This window comes from Plutella xylostella, chromosome 19 (assembly GCF_932276165.1).
Source record: "Plutella xylostella chromosome 19, ilPluXylo3.1, whole genome shotgun sequence".
Lineage (NCBI taxonomy): Eukaryota > Metazoa > Arthropoda > Insecta > Lepidoptera > Plutellidae > Plutella > Plutella xylostella.
Window position 1 is genome coordinate 5,839,675 of NC_063999.1, and position 17,162 is coordinate 5,856,836.

The window sequence follows — 17,162 nt, forward strand, 5'->3', positions numbered from 1 at the left end:
TCTTTTTGTTACCAAAACTAGGATGATTGATCATAATAAATACAAAATTATCAATATCATACAATAGAAATTTATTTAGAATTTTCCACGTATCATGTTTTTCTCCTGAAATTTTTATTATTTGAATTTCTTTTGCCACCAATTTTCTTTTTGAACATTTGACTTTGTTCCCTCCTGTCTTTCTTGTACAATCTCTTCTTCATTAGTGTCTTCAGTTCCCTTCTATCTTTTTGTACTTCATTTCCACTTGAGTTGAGGAAAAATGCCACTCCCTCTGCAACAATAAAATTAATCATGAACTATAACTAACTTATCCAAAAAATGAAAAATATAATACAACATAAAGGTACCTATAGCTAAACTAGGCACTGGAAGAAGAAGAATAGCTAAACACAGGCTAATCTAGCACAACATTCATCAACCTGAAGAACTTGCGATTTGTGTTAGTGCTCAAAATTCGTTTATAATTACGTTTTTTTTTACCTACCACCATACTGTAGGGAGTAGAAAGGGACATAGGTATTCTTATTCTAAAATCATTCATAAATTTTATGGATGAGTGTCTCGAGCTATTTCTATTCATACCTTCTAATCGCTTATCATTTGGTGAAAAGAAGAAGTCCTCTTTCCAGACAGCTTTCACATCTTGAGACTGTTCTGGCTTAGTTTCTGATTTCTCAACCTCATCTTCAGGCTCCGAGTCTGATGAATCATACTGGAAAGGGTTCCTTTCACCTGGTTCTAAGGGATTTTTTATTTTGGATTCTTTTTTCTTCTCCAGGGGAGTGTAACCATCCTCTTGATCTTGTTTGTCTGTAATAAAAAAAACTTCATTAGTCATGAATGTCGTGATCTTGTCCAACATGAGATGTAATAGTACCTACTTTAATATTTTATAACTCTAAGATAAAATATTACAGATAAACATAAATAAATAGCCATATTGTGACATACAAGAAAGGAAAGCAAACACAGAGATACTTCCTTACCTATGCTACTACCATCTTCCTGTTCTGATGTTTTGAACAAACTTCTCAAACTGAATGTATTGGGCTGTTTAATAGCTTCCTTTAAAGTGTCTGTGACTGTGTAGAACTGTTCTTTCGATACCTCAATCTTCTCAGGCTCTGGTTGGGGAGTTTCTTCTGTCTCTTCACCTTTGTTTTTTTTCTTTTTAGATTTTTTGGTAAGGTCTTGCTTTTGTTCTTCAACTGGAGCTAGAAACTTGGCATGGTCTGGGTGCATTGGGTCAAACCTGAGCATTCCAAGATTTGATCTGTAAAGCAAACAGTAATGATTAGTCATGAGAAGTGGCACATAGGAAGAGATTGAAGACTGTAGGAACAAGCAATTGGAACCCTCAGCATACAGGTACTTATTTAAGAAAAAAATATTCATGTATTGTCCCTTACCTTGACTTTTTCTTTTCCTTATCAGGGTCAGAAGAATGGGACTTTATAGCTATACCAAGGACATCTTGTAAAATATTCAGCTGTTTAGCTTTCTCATCACTCTGACCAACAGTGATCTCATCATCTTGTTCCTGATGGCCATTGACTGCAGCTTGCTGGTCCTCATCATCATCATCTTCATCATTGTCAATGAAGCGTTTGTCCATTACAAAACGCTTGTCTGATTTGAATTTTGATTGAAGTTCCAAAACCTTTGGAGGAATAATTATACATTTTACTTACTGTACTGTAACTCATTAATGTACAGAATACATAGTAATGTATACTGTATACTATACTCAAATGTTCTATAATTACTAACTTAAATCATGTCTACTAACAATATCTGAGTCTTATTACTTGAATAAATTTAATTATATTATAATTAAAATTTAATAATTAAAGTGCAACCTGATTACTAGTTCATTCTTCTGTAAAAAATAATTTAATCTTCCTTATAGCTATAGTAAAACTATTTTACTGCAAAATGTTCCCCTCTTACCTTTTGCCCTTTCTTCCCTTCAAATTGTTCTTTGATTTCAAAGTTGACTTCATTATCACTGTCATCATCATCAAACAGAGCCTGGGCTTTGCCCTTGCTATTGGTTGGTTTGTTGTTGGTATTGCTATTTCCATTGACTGTTGAGTAATCTTCTTCGTCATCTGAGAATCTTGTCTTCTTGTTAGCTACTTTGTCCTGAAATCATTAAGATGGTACATTTATTAATAACAAAAACAGTTCAAGTAATCAATCATACTAAATACATTTATATCAAATTATTTTCAATTTATGTTTTGAATACTTACAATTCCTACCAGCCCTGTTTTTATTATCAACCGTTTCTCATTAAACTCCTGTCTTTTTTTCTTTAAAGATTCTAACCTTTTTTTGTCAGAGTCATTCTTCTTTTTCCTGTCTGAAGTGACCTCCACATGATCATTTTCATGTTTCTCTACAGGTTTTTCAGTGTTTACAACAGTTGGTGAAGCAATATGGACTTTGGGGTGGTCCAATCTTCTCTTTCTTGGGTTCAAATTTTCATTCAATTTTATAGTAGGATTTGTTTTCGGCAATTCTCTTGGAGCTTTCTGTAAATAATTGTACCAGGTATAATATAGAATTGAATATAATTGATTTCACCGGGCCATTAATTTTAAACAGGTTACAACAATATGCAGGTTGATCTATTAAGATAAAAGGAGATTATACAGTGGAGGTAGTAAATTCTCATTCTCACTTTAGCCTCTTCCTTTATTTGTACTTGCTGGCGCTCACGCTGCAGCCGCTCCAGGAAGCTCTCCCGCGCGCGCGTCACGTACACCTTGCTCCCTTTGAACTCCACCGACTGGAAGTGTTGTATACCTACATGTGAGTGGTAATATAGGTTAGTTTACAAGGTGCAACTTTTAAATAAATAATTTACTATTGAATCCACTTACATGACTCTATGTTGGCATTGGACGCACAAATAGAAATAAAAGCGAATTTATTAGATTTATTTTGATCTCCAGGTTTAGATTTCAAGTCAATGTTGGTGATTTCGCCAAATGAACCAAATGCAGTCTTCAAGTCATCCTCTACGGTGATGTCTGGTAAATTTCCAACGAAGAGCCGTGTCGGGACGGCCATTGTATTAAATTAATGTTATTTATCCAATTTAAATAATTTTAAAGATGTTTTTTGTGTTTTAAAAAAGTTTACATTTTCATTTTCACGAGTAAATATAAATTTATTTGACAGCTGACGCACGTGTTTGTGACATTTTAATAGTCTGTGTGAGCTGTCAGCAATATGGTCTTAGAATAATGTTTCTTGCGTTTGTTTTATTACTTCTTGATTTTTGTTAACACACCGGGCCAACGAACGCCAACGGTTATCCCAACAATGGATATTAACATACATTATACAGGGCAGATTGCAGAAACGAAGGCCAACGAAAAACGCTTTATACACCGCACCTTATCGTTAGAGAAGTAGGTAGCTACTTATGTTCCTACGTAGTTTTATTTCAGGTGAATGTAAACACATTTAATCAAACTGTAAATATCTATGTAAACAATACAATCTAAATAACTTATTCTAAACTTAAGAAAAATTATGACTAAAGGTACAGTGAAACTATAAAGTCCTGAAATTAATGTTTGAGGAACTAAAATTTTCAGGAGCCTGGCACCTAGCCTAACTATAAACAAAAAAAAAAGAAAATAAATAAATAAAATAAATAAAACTATGTGTCTTCGCTCCGGAACGCATCCGACGCAAAGGTCCCTAAGGCGCTGGCAGCGTTGCCTCGCTGTACAGCCAGAGAGATCCTCTGCATCAGAAAAGCTCCAGAGCGGATGTCTAGCCCGCATGTTCCTTGCACCGCACCAAGAACTAAGCCGTGCCCGATATTATTGGAACCGACATAGCATAGCAGTGAACGGTCACTGGAGCAAGGAAGTAGGTATGCGTGCACCGACACGACATAAGCGTCAATTCACACGTAACGCACCACAACCACACCTCGTCGCAGCGACATAATGTGGTCAAGCTGTGGTTACGTGTGAATAGTGTGACAGCGGCTTTTTGCATTTGCGTTGTGACAGCGACAAAATGTCGATGTGGTTGTGTAGTCGCTGTCGTTGCGATGTGGTAACCACGTGGTCGTATGCTGTTAAGTGTCAATTCACACGTACCACAACCACACCACGTCGCAGCGACATAATGTGGTCAAGCTGTGGTTACGTGTGAATCATGTGTGAATAAAGTGAACAGCGGCTTTTTGCAGTTGCGTTGTGGCAGCGACAACATGTCGATGTGGTTGCGTTGTCGCTGTCATTGCGATGTGGTAACCACGTGGTCGTATGCAGTTAATAGGGAGAGGAGGTGGCCGCGGTGCCGCCGCCGCGTGGCGGCGTTGCCGACGCGATGTGGTCGTATTACACAGGTGATCGATGACAACGGCAAAATGTGGCACGTGTGAATTGGATTATTCATTCAAATACAAAATATACGCCCAACCACACCGCGTGGTTGTGGTACGTCTGAATTGACCCTAATAGGGAGAGGAGGTGGCCGCGGTGCCGCCGCCGCGTGGCGGCGTTGCCGACGCGATGTGGTTGCGATGTGGTCGTATTACACAGGTGGTCGATAAGAACGGCAAAATGTGGCACGTGTGAATTGGATTATTCATTTTCAATACAAAATATACGCCCGACCACACGGCGTGGTTGTGGCTGTGGTGTGGTTGGTCTGAATTGACCCTAAGTGATTACAAAATCATTAAGTATATTATATTTCCGAGAAAAGTACTTATGTTCCTTGTATTTCTGTGACGAAAATATCGCGCTACAAAAAATCGTAGTGCAGGTGAATCCATATACCATTTTCGTATTGTTTCTTTATCTGCGCACGTTATACTACCATACCATAAACAATATCCGTTGCTGCAGCGATATGAAGTGGCTATGAATAAATATAAGTATCTTAATATAAGCCATCACCGTCGCACCGTCCAATGCTTATTAATTTGAGGATTATAATGGGCCTGAATAGGACGTAGGCCATGGTCCAATAGCTGATGAGTTGATGACGGGAGAGGACTAGCCTACTCTAGATTAGAGGCACGTGTTTAGAACGAGAGCTTTCGTGCAATCGGTATGTTGTCATAGCCGGTTTATAGTGTGGGCATACTTACCTACCGCCACACTGAGCGTGGCCAACACACATTACGCCAGCCTGCACGTAGGCTGTAGCCGTCCACGACCAGCAGTAACTTACCGCCATTCACCACACCAGCACACTTAACACTGTGGCTGGCTGGCAGTACAGGTAAGAGTGGCCGAGGCTGGCTGACCCCGCAGTGTAAATGCGCCATAATATTACGAAAGTTGTTTGGTTTCTGGTTTCGAGACTTTCGAGTGACCCCCCCAGACATCATAACATAGCGTAACAAAGAGGCATACATAACTAAGTGCACACTAAAACAAATGGAATGTTATTCACACATATATTTTAATAGCTTTGCGAAGTTCTGTAGGTAAATATAAATTAGGTATAGGAATTAACATGTTTTAGTCATCTTAAGAACCAAGAATTGTGCCGTACTATGGAAGCTGTCTAATGGTTAACAAGCACATTACTTATTTATAAAAGTAGGTAGTAGTAAAATACGCTTTATTACATTATATCTTTTTACATTCAATATTATTAATATACATACATAAATAAACTACATACCTAATATACGGGGTGGCTCAATTATGTTGGCACTAGAAAAACAATCTTAACTAAGAAAGAGAGGGAAAGAAAAAATAGTCGCCGCGTTTTGATGTAGGTACCTTCAACACTCGGCAGGGCAATATTTAAACATATAATTATGATAAGAATTAAATTTCAGTAGTTATAGGTACCTAATGTTCCGTATTTAATTACAATCATTCATTCACCAAATGACCCACCCCTCTTAAGTTTTGCTAAAACGATCTGCATCACTCGTCATAAATAAGGCCCATAGACAATAGACAACTATATAAGGCCTACGCAAACACACTTCATAATAATAGTTTCCGCTTCACCCAATGACGAAAGAAAAAGAGGACTTGGCATGGCGAAAAAAACGTGCATACCTACACTCCGTGCCAACTAAAATGGCGGCTCTTTTTTTCTTTCGTCATTGGCTTCATCTTATAAGAAAGAATGTGAAACATAATATTTGCTCGTGCTTAAATATCTTAGGCCTACTATAGCAGGTCAGAGGTTCGGTTCAAACAAATATAAAGTTCTGAAGTTGGCAGCGATTTTGATGTGAACCTCGTCAAATCTAGCCAACCACATAATTTATTATTTGAAAGATTTACGGTTTGTTAGTTTGACAAGGTACTAAAGTGTAATAATTGCGGCCAACTTCAGAACTATCTATTTGTTTGGACCGAACCGTACATAACACAATAATCTGTATGATCAATTTCGACTTTAGAAAATCTAGGAATGTATAGGTTTATAAGTTATTTGATAAAAGGAATGAATAGGTTCGAGTCCATAAAAATATTTATAAATAGAGACCATAAAAACATAATTTTCCATAACGATTCATGAGATGGCATTAATTGTTTAGTTATAAAACTTATAAATAAGACATAATATAATATGTATGATACAATACAACCTTGTTATAGTAACTGCTATGTTGAATAAGTCAGATAATAGATAAAATACAAATCGAATACACAAAGGCCATTTTGGTCTTATGGGTAAGTATAGTGAGATCATGGAACAGACATACATGTCTCAAAATATATTATCTAGATCTAGACAAATAAAATCAGCACATTTCCATTACAGTACTTAGATAATTAGGAAGTAGGTACTTTTTTTTGTAACTCCCAAGACATGGTTGATGTTAGTGATGGTAGTTTTAATTTTAACAGTTAAAGTGATTTTTTTTATATTACTACTTTCACGTAAGAAATATCACTAATTATCTTTGAAATCGATAGATATTTATACATAATACATGAAATATAATCAAACATTTTATATCAACATTCTATAATGTTAAGACTAGTTTTATTAAATAACTACACATACAGGGTGTTGCAAAATTGGTATACTAAGCCGAAACCTACATGTGCAGCATGGTATATCTAAGCCCAAATCTGAAATCTGAATTTGGAAATTCTCGAAAAAAAAAAAATCTTTTCCCATAGTCAAAAGTCACGTGACCAACAAAGTTTCTATGGAAAATGAAATTTTTTTTTCGCGAATTTTCAAATTTTGATTTCAGTTTTAGGCTTAGATATACCATGCTGCACATGCAGGTTTCGGCTTAGTATACCCTTTTTGCAACACCCTGTATATCAAACCAAGTGCCATCACACAAGAAAGCAATGTCTGTTAGTTATCATAACACCGGTAGGGAATAATCTTATAAAAATGGAAATACTAAGTATTGTACTATTGATATCCTATTGATAAAATCCATTTAATACAGGTAGGTATATCCTGTACATACAACTGAAAGGTTCCACCGACATACCCAATTATAATAAAATATGATTGTCAAAGTAAAAAGTACATAGGTCTTATAAAAAAATATTGAAACAATCTCGGTTAGATAATACAATAAATTATTTGTTTGAAAAACCAATTAATAACTGAGTTATTAATTTAAGCGAAATTGGTGTGTTTATTTTGCTTGCAGCTCCCGCAAAATACCACTACTATAGATCATCTCCGTAACAAAGTTTGATGTAAAGTCATTTTACTATTTTTAATGGGAGATGACATGATGGAACCTTCGAGTTAGGTAAGGTACAGTATGCTCCATAGCTGATCTAATTACGAAACTATCAGTAAAGTACTTTATTATTTTATTATGAATTTATGATATTAAAAATGAACATCTATTGAACTTATGAAGATTATTAATTTTAATCAATCTAAAATAGTATACCTGTGTTTTGTTTAGTGAACAAACCGCCAACTTATACATAGAAATGCTTGCTTTGGTTACTATCGGTATTTTCCCTACGGTGTCGCGATGTCGCAGGCAGGGTGCGGAATCACATTTTTCACTAAATGTCCATTGTTAGTAGCTTCAGTACTACGTCGGTTCGTCGGACGACATCAACGCTTCCGACTGCTCGTCTAGTTCAGGAATGTTCCTTATTGCCCTGGAATTAAAGCAGATTGGTCTATTTCATATATTATGCAGTCTAAAATATGCAGCCAGCGAGGTGTCAATTTGATTATTGTTTTTATCATACTTCAGTGTACGAAGTTCAGTGAGCGTTTGGATCCACATACATACACAACAAGGGAGCAACGATATATTATGTATGAGCGTCCATTCTGTTACTACCTAAGAAAAGAAAATTGACATCTGCTGTTTTTTATTTGCTTGAAACTTAACCCCATATGGTGGTCACATCTTCACCATACCACCCTGTAAGAATGAATTCAGCAAAGCTAAACAAAACATGGACTAACGTGAACCCTCTATTCCGCCACCTAGCCGCCACACAGTCCATCCAGTGCTCGGAGCTGGTATGGTCAGCCGCCGCCAACACCCAGCCTATCGTCGCCAGTATTACCGCCACCACCGTGCTGTAGTCGACTGTACCGCGCCACGCCTCCGCCAGCAGGGGCAGGGGAATCACCGCGCAGAGTGACCAGGTGGCTGTCTGAGCTGAGGTTAGAGAGTAGCCCCTGTTGTGGAAGAAACAAAGGCAATTAAGTAATATTTTTTTTATATCCATATGGTACGTCGGTTTATATGCGTGGACAGCTTCATATCACAGATCAGGGTTAATGAGACTACTATAGTGACCAGGACCGCAGCGCAGCTAGGAGCAGCGGTTCAGTAGCCGCCGCAACAGCCACCACATCAGGAAGACATAAGCAGCCTAAAGAACGGTAGCTACCAGGACGGCAAAGCTTCTAAGAGCAATGATATCAACGTGATATTATATTATTTATTAGCATATGCACTAAGTGCGGGGGCGGAATCGCACGTCTGTCTTTCAACATTAGGCCTGTATTTAGTTCATAGTTCATAGTTATTTATTCATAAACAATATACATTGTGTGTGAATTTTTAAAACTAACCACTTTACGTGTTCTAAAGTATAATAAACAAGTGTAGTTTCCAGAGACACAGCGCATCAAGGAGCGTTTATACTACCCCGATAGGCAATTCTACCAGTACCGCATAAAAAATAAATGTAATAATAATATAAGTAAATAATCCCAGTTACCAGAGCCACAGCGCGTCAAGGAGCGGCGGTCCTAGAGCGGCATCGAGCAGCAGCCACGAGGCGAGCGCGGGGGGCGGGAGGGGCGCGCGCTCCCCCCCCGCCGCCGCCAGCGCCCCCCCCAGCGCCCAGCCGCCCGCCAGGCAGAAGCAGCCTACTAGACCTGCGGGGAATTTTATATCAACAGTTAATACTAACATTTGCTTTAACCTTTCCTATGCCGAACAGCCGCGCACACATGTAACTGCCGTCTGCCGGCGCTTTTTGACAGTAGAGAGCGCCCGCGCGGGAATCACATTTATATGAATATTTGGGTATTATTGTTTGGTACTCAATAATGTATCGATTGTAATTTATTGTCAGATAGCTAATGAACGTGTTACAATGAATTTTATTGGTTATAATTGTTTTATTTGATTTCTATAGGTCATTGATTACAGATTTTTACTTCAAACTGCACCCATCACTGAAAAATACCTCTATTTGAATATAATTTTAGATTCAATCCAGGTTTTTTTATATTTATTATTTGAAGAGATTATATAGCTATCAACTGATATCAATAAAATATAAACTCTAGAGGAAATAGATTCATAATTTATATTTTGAAAACTGATAATAATTTGCTTTATTTCAAAAGACTCCATTTTCTGTACATGTGCATGTGTGCGTGACAAGAGCTTGCTCCAGTGCGCCGTGTTCCAGATCTGTCCCAAATCAAGGGTGTTCACTTTTCATGAAATAAAATAAGAATGATAATATTTTTATAATGTTTCGTATTTTAGCATACTACATTATAAAAACATAAACGTAAGTTACTTACTGAATCATATTTACTTATTTGTTAACCTACTTTTAACAAATATGATACTATAAATATATACATATATAAATACATATATTTATTTATATAAATAGGACAGGTGATCACCCTCTCAGACTCATCTACACATCGATATCATTCTAAAGAGCCTAAACTTCACGATCACTAGAGCGATGATCCTAAAAAATAAAACACGCTGTATAACCACCCAACGCACTTCGTGTACATACACGAGCGGCGGCCATTTTGTTTGCGTATGTGTGTGTGTGAATTTTGGATGCACCTTGATAAATATTGATTTTCTCTAATATTTTGGCTTTTTATTGAATAAACCAATATAAATATGTATTATCAATAAAATTATCTTTATAAATGAAATAAATTATTTATTGATGTTTTAACATAACAGTCTAGAAAACAGTTTACAAAGTTACGCGCCCTTCAGGCAATAATCCGGTACTTTTTGAGATCGATAAAAACTCAATTTTTTGTATTTTTTTATAATATTGATTTATCACTATACCTTCAAAATTGAATAAATAACAAGAAAACATAGTATTTACTTACCTTTTGACGTTTTTTCCATACGAAATCACTATTTTATTACCAACAGTCACGAGTACAAGGACTGTTCAAAGTACCAAAATTTGAATTTCGCGCTACTAGTAAACTAGTGAAGTTTTTGGCTCAATGAATGTTGTCGATGGTTGTTTCATTCATATAGAATAAATTACAGGTGATTTCATACTCTATTACGTGGTAATTAATAACTAAAATTACAAAAATCGCGATGAAGTGCTCTTGGGACAGATCTGTCACTAGGCAGACAAGGGGGGTTGGGACAGATCTGGCACACGGCATTCTAGAGGTTAAACCTGCAAGTAGAGGTAAATTAATAAAAAAAATATATAACTGTTAGGGCGGACAAGTCTGCGGAGATGCAGGACGCGGAGATGACGTGGTCCGAGGTGAAGCTCGCTGCCGTCGACAGACAGAGATGGAGAACCGTTGTGTCTGCCCTTTGCCCCACGGGGGGGTCATAGGACGCCAAGAAGAAGAAGAAGAAGAAGGGCGGACAAGTTCTTGAGTATCTATGGATAATGAACAGGCGTAAATCCCGTATAGTACGTACGCCCCAGACCGCCGATGGTCCGACAGTATATAATCACAACGAACAAACCGTTTGGTGCGATCAAATGTTGATATATGTTTTGAGGCATCTTTAGAACTATCTATTTTATTGGAGACATTACTATCGAGACCTTACCAGCCAACAGCGGTGAGTTGATCCCCTCGGCCTTCCGCAGCTGTCTCCTGAGCAGCGCGAGATACAGCGCGGTCCACAGTCAACACCGGCTATAGTGTGTTATATTCAAACAGCATATGCGCGTGTGCCCTAAAAGTATCTAACCAGCCAGCAGCGGCGAGTTGATTCCCTCGGACCTCCTGAGCTCCCTCCGGAGCAGCGTGAGATACAGTGCATACCACAGTTAACACCGGCTTTTGGCGATCATAATTATGTACCTAAAGCTATAGTTGTTATGTTCAAACAGCATAAATTATGCGCGTGTTCCCTAAAAGTATCTTACCAGCCAATAGCGGTGATTTGATCCCCTCGGCCTTCCTCAGCTCCCTCCGGAGCAGCGCGAGATGCAGCGCGTAGCAGCCCGCCGCGCCCAGCGCCGCCAGCACCGCGGCGCAGTCGTCGTGGGGGCCCAGCGTTGTCATTATAGGATAAATTCCGGACTCTTATTAGGTAGCCTCTATTTACCAGCCAACAGCGGCGAGTTCATCCCTTCGGCTTACCTCAGCTCCCTCCTGAGTAACGTGAGGTGTAGATTAAAAGTATCTTACCAGCCAGCAGCGGTGAGTTGATCCCCTCGGCCTTCCTCAGCTCTCTCCGGAGCAGCGCGAGATGCAGCGCGTAGCAGCCCGCCGCGCCCAGCGCCGCCAGCACCGCGGCGCAGTCGTCGTGAGGGCCCAGCGTTGGCGCTATAGGCTGAATTCCGGGCTCTTTTTAATAGCCTTTTCATATAATTTTTGCCACTTTACCCGCCAACAGTCACCATATGCAGTCGCTATAGCACGGGTCTAACGTTATCATTATAGGCTAAATTCCGGGCTCTTATTAATGGCCAGTTACCAGAGCCACAGCGCATCAAGGAGCATTTTCATATTATTGTCACTTTACCAGCCAGCAGCGGTGAGTTGATCCCCTCGGCCTTCCTCAGCTCTCTCCGGAGCAGCGCGAGGTGCAGCGCGTAGCAGCCCGCCGCGCCCAGCGCCGCCAGCACCGCGGCGCAGTCGTCGCGAGGGCCCAGCGTTGGCGCTATAGGCTGAATTCCGGGCTCTTTTTAATAGCCTTTTCATATGATTATTTTCACTTTACCAGCCAATAGTGGCGAGTTGATCCCCTCGGCGTTTTTCTTCTCCTTCAGTTCCTTACGCAGTAGTACGAGATGCAGCGCGTACCACAGTCAACACCGGCTTTTGGCGATCATAATTATGTACCTAAAGCTATAGTTGTTATGTTCAAACAGCATAAATTATGCGCGTGTGCTCTAAAAGTATCTTACCAGCCAGCAGCGGTGAGTTGATCCCCTCGGCCTTCCTCAGCTCTCTCCGGAGCAGCGCGAGATGCAGCGCGTAGCAGCCCGCCGCGCCCAGCGCCGCCAGCACCGCGGCGCAGTCGTCGCTAGGGCCCAGCGTTGTTAGAATTACCTGTGGGAGAGTAGAACATGGATTAAAAACACACACACGACCATCTGACCCCAAGCAGCTGATATATCTACACAAATACATAGATAGTTACATATTAAATATAAATATCGACACCCAAGACCAGAGTACAAATAGCTGTCTTTAAACAAATATCTGCCCCAGCCGGGAATCGAACCCGGGACCTTTGGCATAGCAGTCAGGGCCACTAACCACTACGCCATGCGACCGATTTACTTATAGGGTGTTGTAGAAGAGGGGGTGACTAAGGTGGAGTTGTTAATGGGGCAATCTATGGAGCCATTTAATGTGTACATCATTGGGATTTTGGTCTGGTCACAGAGCTTGTGAAGGAATGGCCTGATCGGGTGCGTTTTTGTTTGTTTCATCAAAAGCCTTTTTAAAGATACAAAACGTGTTAAATTATTAAACGTATTTTATTCAAATCAACCCCAAAATCTATAAAAAACGGCAGCGGTGAAGCTTGAAGAGATCAAGGGAAAGCGCGAGAAAGCGCGCATATATGTATATAGCAAATAAAATGTATATATTTAGCGTCTGTCATAGGGACTCATGCTATATTTTTTAAAGTATAACAATCTCTACTCACTATAGCCCCGGCGATCGCACAGCCAGAGCCAAGCGCACGGAGGATTAAGAATATGGATAAGCTAGTGTCGGATAAAGGCCCCTGCCAAGGAGCGCCACAACTTTTTCTTATGATCGTAAGCGAATGGGTAAAATGGGTCGATTCTGGTGCGAGCGCGAACAATCTCTACTCACTATAGCTCCACCAATCGCGACCCCAGCGGCCACGCGCACGGCAGTCAGGCGGTCGCCCGGCGCGCGCGCGAACACTGCGCCGAGCGCGAGCGCGAACACGCCCGTCGACGACAGGCACACCGTGGCCACGGTGGTCGACGTGTGCAGCAGACTCAGGCGGTACAGGTAGTTGGATATGAACCACTGGAAGAGGAGAGTGGGTGGGTTAATATACAGTTGAGATGGAACAAAAATATAGGGCAGCATGTAGTAGGTATCCTACACCTATTTGGTGTTAATTACGTTGCATACCTAGATACTTAAATAAGGGAAAGTTCTACATGAAAAATCCTCGCAGTTCGATCTAAATAATGAGGTTCTTACTAGAGAATCGTTGTATTTTTCAAGTTTTTCTAGTAGGTATTAAGTGAACACGTGATTGCATTTATGTAACACTTCCACGTGTCCGGCTCAATGTGACTAGGGAGTAGAGTGTACAACAACATTATATGCATAACATGTATTGCAACACTGAATGGGCATGGCGAAAACCACCACAGATACAAAGATAGTTATCTCTACGGGTTAGAAACTATCTATTTCTATTGGAACACTCACAGGCACAGCGAACACGACAGCGAGCCTCAGATGCCTGCGCGTGGCGGCGGCGGCGGCGCGGCGCTGCGCGTGCTAAAGCCAGACAAGACTCACACCTGGCACTAGTCAGTAGTCTATATTGGTACACTCACAGGCACAGCAAACACCACAGCCAGTCTCAGATGCCTGCGCGTGGCGGCGGCGGCGGCGCGGCGCTGCGCGTGCTCGAGGCAGACAAGACTCACACCTGGCACTAGTCAGTAGTCTATAATGGTACACTCACGGGCACAGCAAACACCACAGCCAGTCTCAGATGCCTGCGCGTGGCGGCGGCGGCGGCGCGGCGCTGCGCGTGCTCGCAGGCGCGCACGGACGCCGCCCACGACAGTCGAGCCAGCAGCGCCTCGCCCGCCTGCGCTGCTGACATCACTCGCACCTGGGGGGCGGATGTGTGGAGATTATTTAGTTGGGATTAAGGTTGGGTAAGAAGGCAGAAGGTAAGGTTGGTGGTCCGTTAAGTAAGGTAGGTCGCACTAGGCACAGATGACAATAGACAATGTACTCCGCCGCTGCACGCTTAAAAGCAAGAAATAAACCTACCGTTGTTGGTGAGATTCACACAAAACACCGTTTAAAAACCATGGACATTGAGGTAGCACCTCATAAATTCCATAGCAGATTGGCAGATTCTAGAGCAAAACTAGAGAGTGCATACATATTTAGTTAGCGGTACCTATCTACATATAATATGTGGCTGCTATGATAAACAGCGATTTCATATGACAAGACCTATCATCCCACAGCAATGTGGCTAGACACAAAGTAATATGATATCCTCCCAACTTCTGTAGTTTAAAGTGAGCACTAACCTCGGCCACCTTGTTGAAGCGCACGGCGCGCGGCGCGGCGTCGTCGCTGTCGGTCTCGCCCGCGCGCACCGGCACGAACGTGGAGTCGCCCTGCAACCACACACAGCCACACATTACTAACATTTAATAAACATGCCCTGTTTATTTCTGCTTCCGCTGTAACTTCAGCTGTATTTTTGGACATTGCTACATCAAATTTTTCTTTGATTTTCGCACTTAACTCAATGGTAAAAGTTCAAAACGATGTGGGATCTATAATAAGCCACTAGCGAATTGCGAGCGGATCCGGAACGAAGCGAACGCGCAACGAATGCGTCGCGAACACGCTACGGCTGCACAGCGAAGACATTGCGGACGCGTGCGCTGCGTATTCTTAAAGTATTTGTTGCGCGACTGCCTCTAATTGAAAACGTTTGCGATTTGCTAGTGTGGTAAGGCCCTAAAAGACGTAAAGTGTCATGGTGTCAGTTATCGACACCTTAGGTGATCTCCCAACTTTTGTTGATGTTTGCTTACTTGCCCTAACATAATGTTGCAAATTTTATGTATTTGCAATGTTAATATTGAAAGATGGTACTATGTCTAACCATTATCACAATGGGACTTAACTACACTTTTGCTGCAAAAATCGAAACTTTAATTAGTATTTATTTGTGGAGAGATTTTAGGTCCAAAGTACTTTAAAAATATCTTATCATTCAAATTAGTATGAATGATAACTATCAAAGACATTGCTAAAACAAGATAAAGGATGTGAACATTCCTTTTTCACAGTGAGCATAAATCTTCTAATGAAACCATGTTACAAATCATGACTTAAGAGAAAGCATAATCTTCAATAAGATTATGCTTTCTCTTTAACCTTGAACATACTATGGGAATATGGATCACTCATCGATTTAAAAGGTGAAAACAAGTAAATATCCAAATGTCCAGGGCCGGTTAAGGTTTACGTGTTTTATTAAATACCTATGTATGTATATTATTTAAAAATGTGTATAAATAATGAGCTCTATTATTTAACACCACTGTATACATCAATTTAACACAAATTATAAAACATTATGCCAATAACATTAGATGCACAAAACATTACGTACCAAACTAGTTCCTGACTCATTATAGAAGTTCTCATCATCTGTTTCTGCTGTTGGTTCCAATAATTGCTGAAAATTATTAAAAATATTTAGTATTTAAAAGTTTACATAAAGTTCTAATATTTACTATAAATTATCATTTGCAATATAACCAATACACTTCCTACTGTTATGTCCATTTCTCTAAATTTGTATTTATGTGGTATTGGTACAATAGTTAATGTGGCATAACGGATAGGCAACAGCCAGGTGCAGACACTCACACCTCCATACAGAACAGAATAGAATACTACACATTTTTAACTTATATTAATGTATACTTACAGTGTAATCAGCAGGTCGACACGGGTCTCTGGTTGGAGGTGAGAAACACAGCACTACCAGGTAGACAAACAGTAATGAACTTCGAACATAAGTTATAAGAAAGGGTCTTTCTAGTTTTATGTCTGTGTAAATATACTGAAACATAAAATACAGTTGATAAGGTAAATTGTAGTTGATAAGGTAGTGGGCTGTACATTAAAACTTTAGTACTAAATGCAATAATGCAATGTATCCTAAAATAGTACCTACAGCAATGCAATATATTTTACTATATATTTACCTTTGTGACTTCTGAAGATACAACCCAGAGAACATCAACAACAAAAAGAAGGAATAGTCCAAATAAGTATCGTTTCTTGTCAATAGGTTGTCCTGCATCCTTACTACTTTTATTACTAGGAGTTACATTAAAGTAATTATGGCATAAAGTCAACATTTATACAAGGTTATCAATACAAAGCGGTCAAAATCAGAAGGAAAGTTAAGAACTGTTTGTGTTCATTTGATAAAGTTATAACAGAAATATCTTTAGTACATGCTATACAAAATATTATGTACTGCACGCATGTACATGTCCTTGGTAACACGTTTATTCATTTATGTACTTCACTTTACGAATCACTTAATAATCAAATACAATAAAAATTGTTGTGAAAAATTTAATCCGACCGAAAATCAAGATTTCTGACTGTCACAGACTATCATAAAAATACAAATAGGATTGACAGTTTCACTTTTTAATCTGTATCACAGATTAACATAAAGTCTGTGTACGAATTTTATG

At 39.8% G+C, this 17,162-nt stretch overlaps 2 protein-coding genes across 3 annotated transcripts; both read right to left on the reverse strand.

Moving 5' to 3' along the window:
- Nucleotides 1-54: 54 nt before the first annotated feature.
- On the reverse strand, nucleotides 55-3,191 carry LOC105392913 (probable RNA-binding protein CG14230). Of its 2 annotated transcripts, none has more exons than XM_048627658.1 (8): nucleotides 2,892-3,191; nucleotides 2,690-2,814; nucleotides 2,259-2,540; nucleotides 1,954-2,148; nucleotides 1,413-1,663; nucleotides 998-1,276; nucleotides 586-818; nucleotides 55-274 (listed from the first exon to the last, which is right to left on the reverse strand). In XM_048627658.1, exons 1-8 carry the CDS (start codon nucleotides 3,079-3,081, stop codon nucleotides 93-95), a joined length of 1,737 nt encoding a protein of 578 aa, XP_048483615.1. In that variant the 5' UTR covers nucleotides 3,082-3,191; the 3' UTR covers nucleotides 55-92. The 2 variants fall into 2 exon arrangements, with proteins under 2 accessions (XP_048483615.1, XP_011562903.3); XM_011564601.3 differs by having other exon boundaries at nucleotides 586-813; nucleotides 990-1,276.
- A 4,100-nt stretch (nucleotides 3,192-7,291) lies between these two features.
- Nucleotides 7,292-17,063, reverse strand: LOC105398162 (solute carrier family 35 member F5). The gene is made up of 10 exons (XM_048627666.1): nucleotides 16,659-17,063; nucleotides 16,379-16,513; nucleotides 16,058-16,123; nucleotides 14,958-15,047; nucleotides 14,372-14,524; nucleotides 13,513-13,695; nucleotides 12,588-12,732; nucleotides 9,192-9,351; nucleotides 8,425-8,643; nucleotides 7,292-8,108 (listed from the first exon to the last, which is right to left on the reverse strand). The coding sequence occupies exons 1-10, from the start codon at nucleotides 16,812-16,814 to the stop codon at nucleotides 8,039-8,041; spliced, it is 1,377 nt and encodes a 458-aa protein (XP_048483623.1). The 5' UTR covers nucleotides 16,815-17,063; the 3' UTR covers nucleotides 7,292-8,038.
- Nucleotides 17,064-17,162: the final 99 nt, after the last annotated feature.

Coding starts and splice junctions, on each gene's coding strand:
- LOC105392913 (XM_011564601.3), bottom strand. CDS start 3,081: ATGGCCGTCCCGACACGGCTCTTCGTTGGAAATTTACCAGACATCACC. Junction 2,815..2,891: donor CAATGCCAACATAGAGTCAT/GTAAGTGGATTC, acceptor ACTCACATGTAG/GTATACAACACTTCCAGTCG. Junction 275..585: donor AAATGATAAGCGATTAGAAG/GTATGAATAGAA, acceptor TTATTGTTGCAG/AGGGAGTGGCATTTTTCCTC.
- LOC105398162 (XM_048627666.1), bottom strand. CDS start 16,814: ATGTTGACTTTATGCCATAATTACTTTAATGTAACTCCTAGTAATAAA. Junction 13,696..14,371: donor CTGTGGTGTTTGCTGTGCCC/GTGAGTGTACCA, acceptor CTCCTCTTCCAG/TGGTTCATATCCAACTACCT. Junction 9,352..12,587: donor CAACTCACCGCTGCTGGCTG/GTAAGATACTTT, acceptor AATTCCCCGCAG/GTCTAGTAGGCTGCTTCTGC.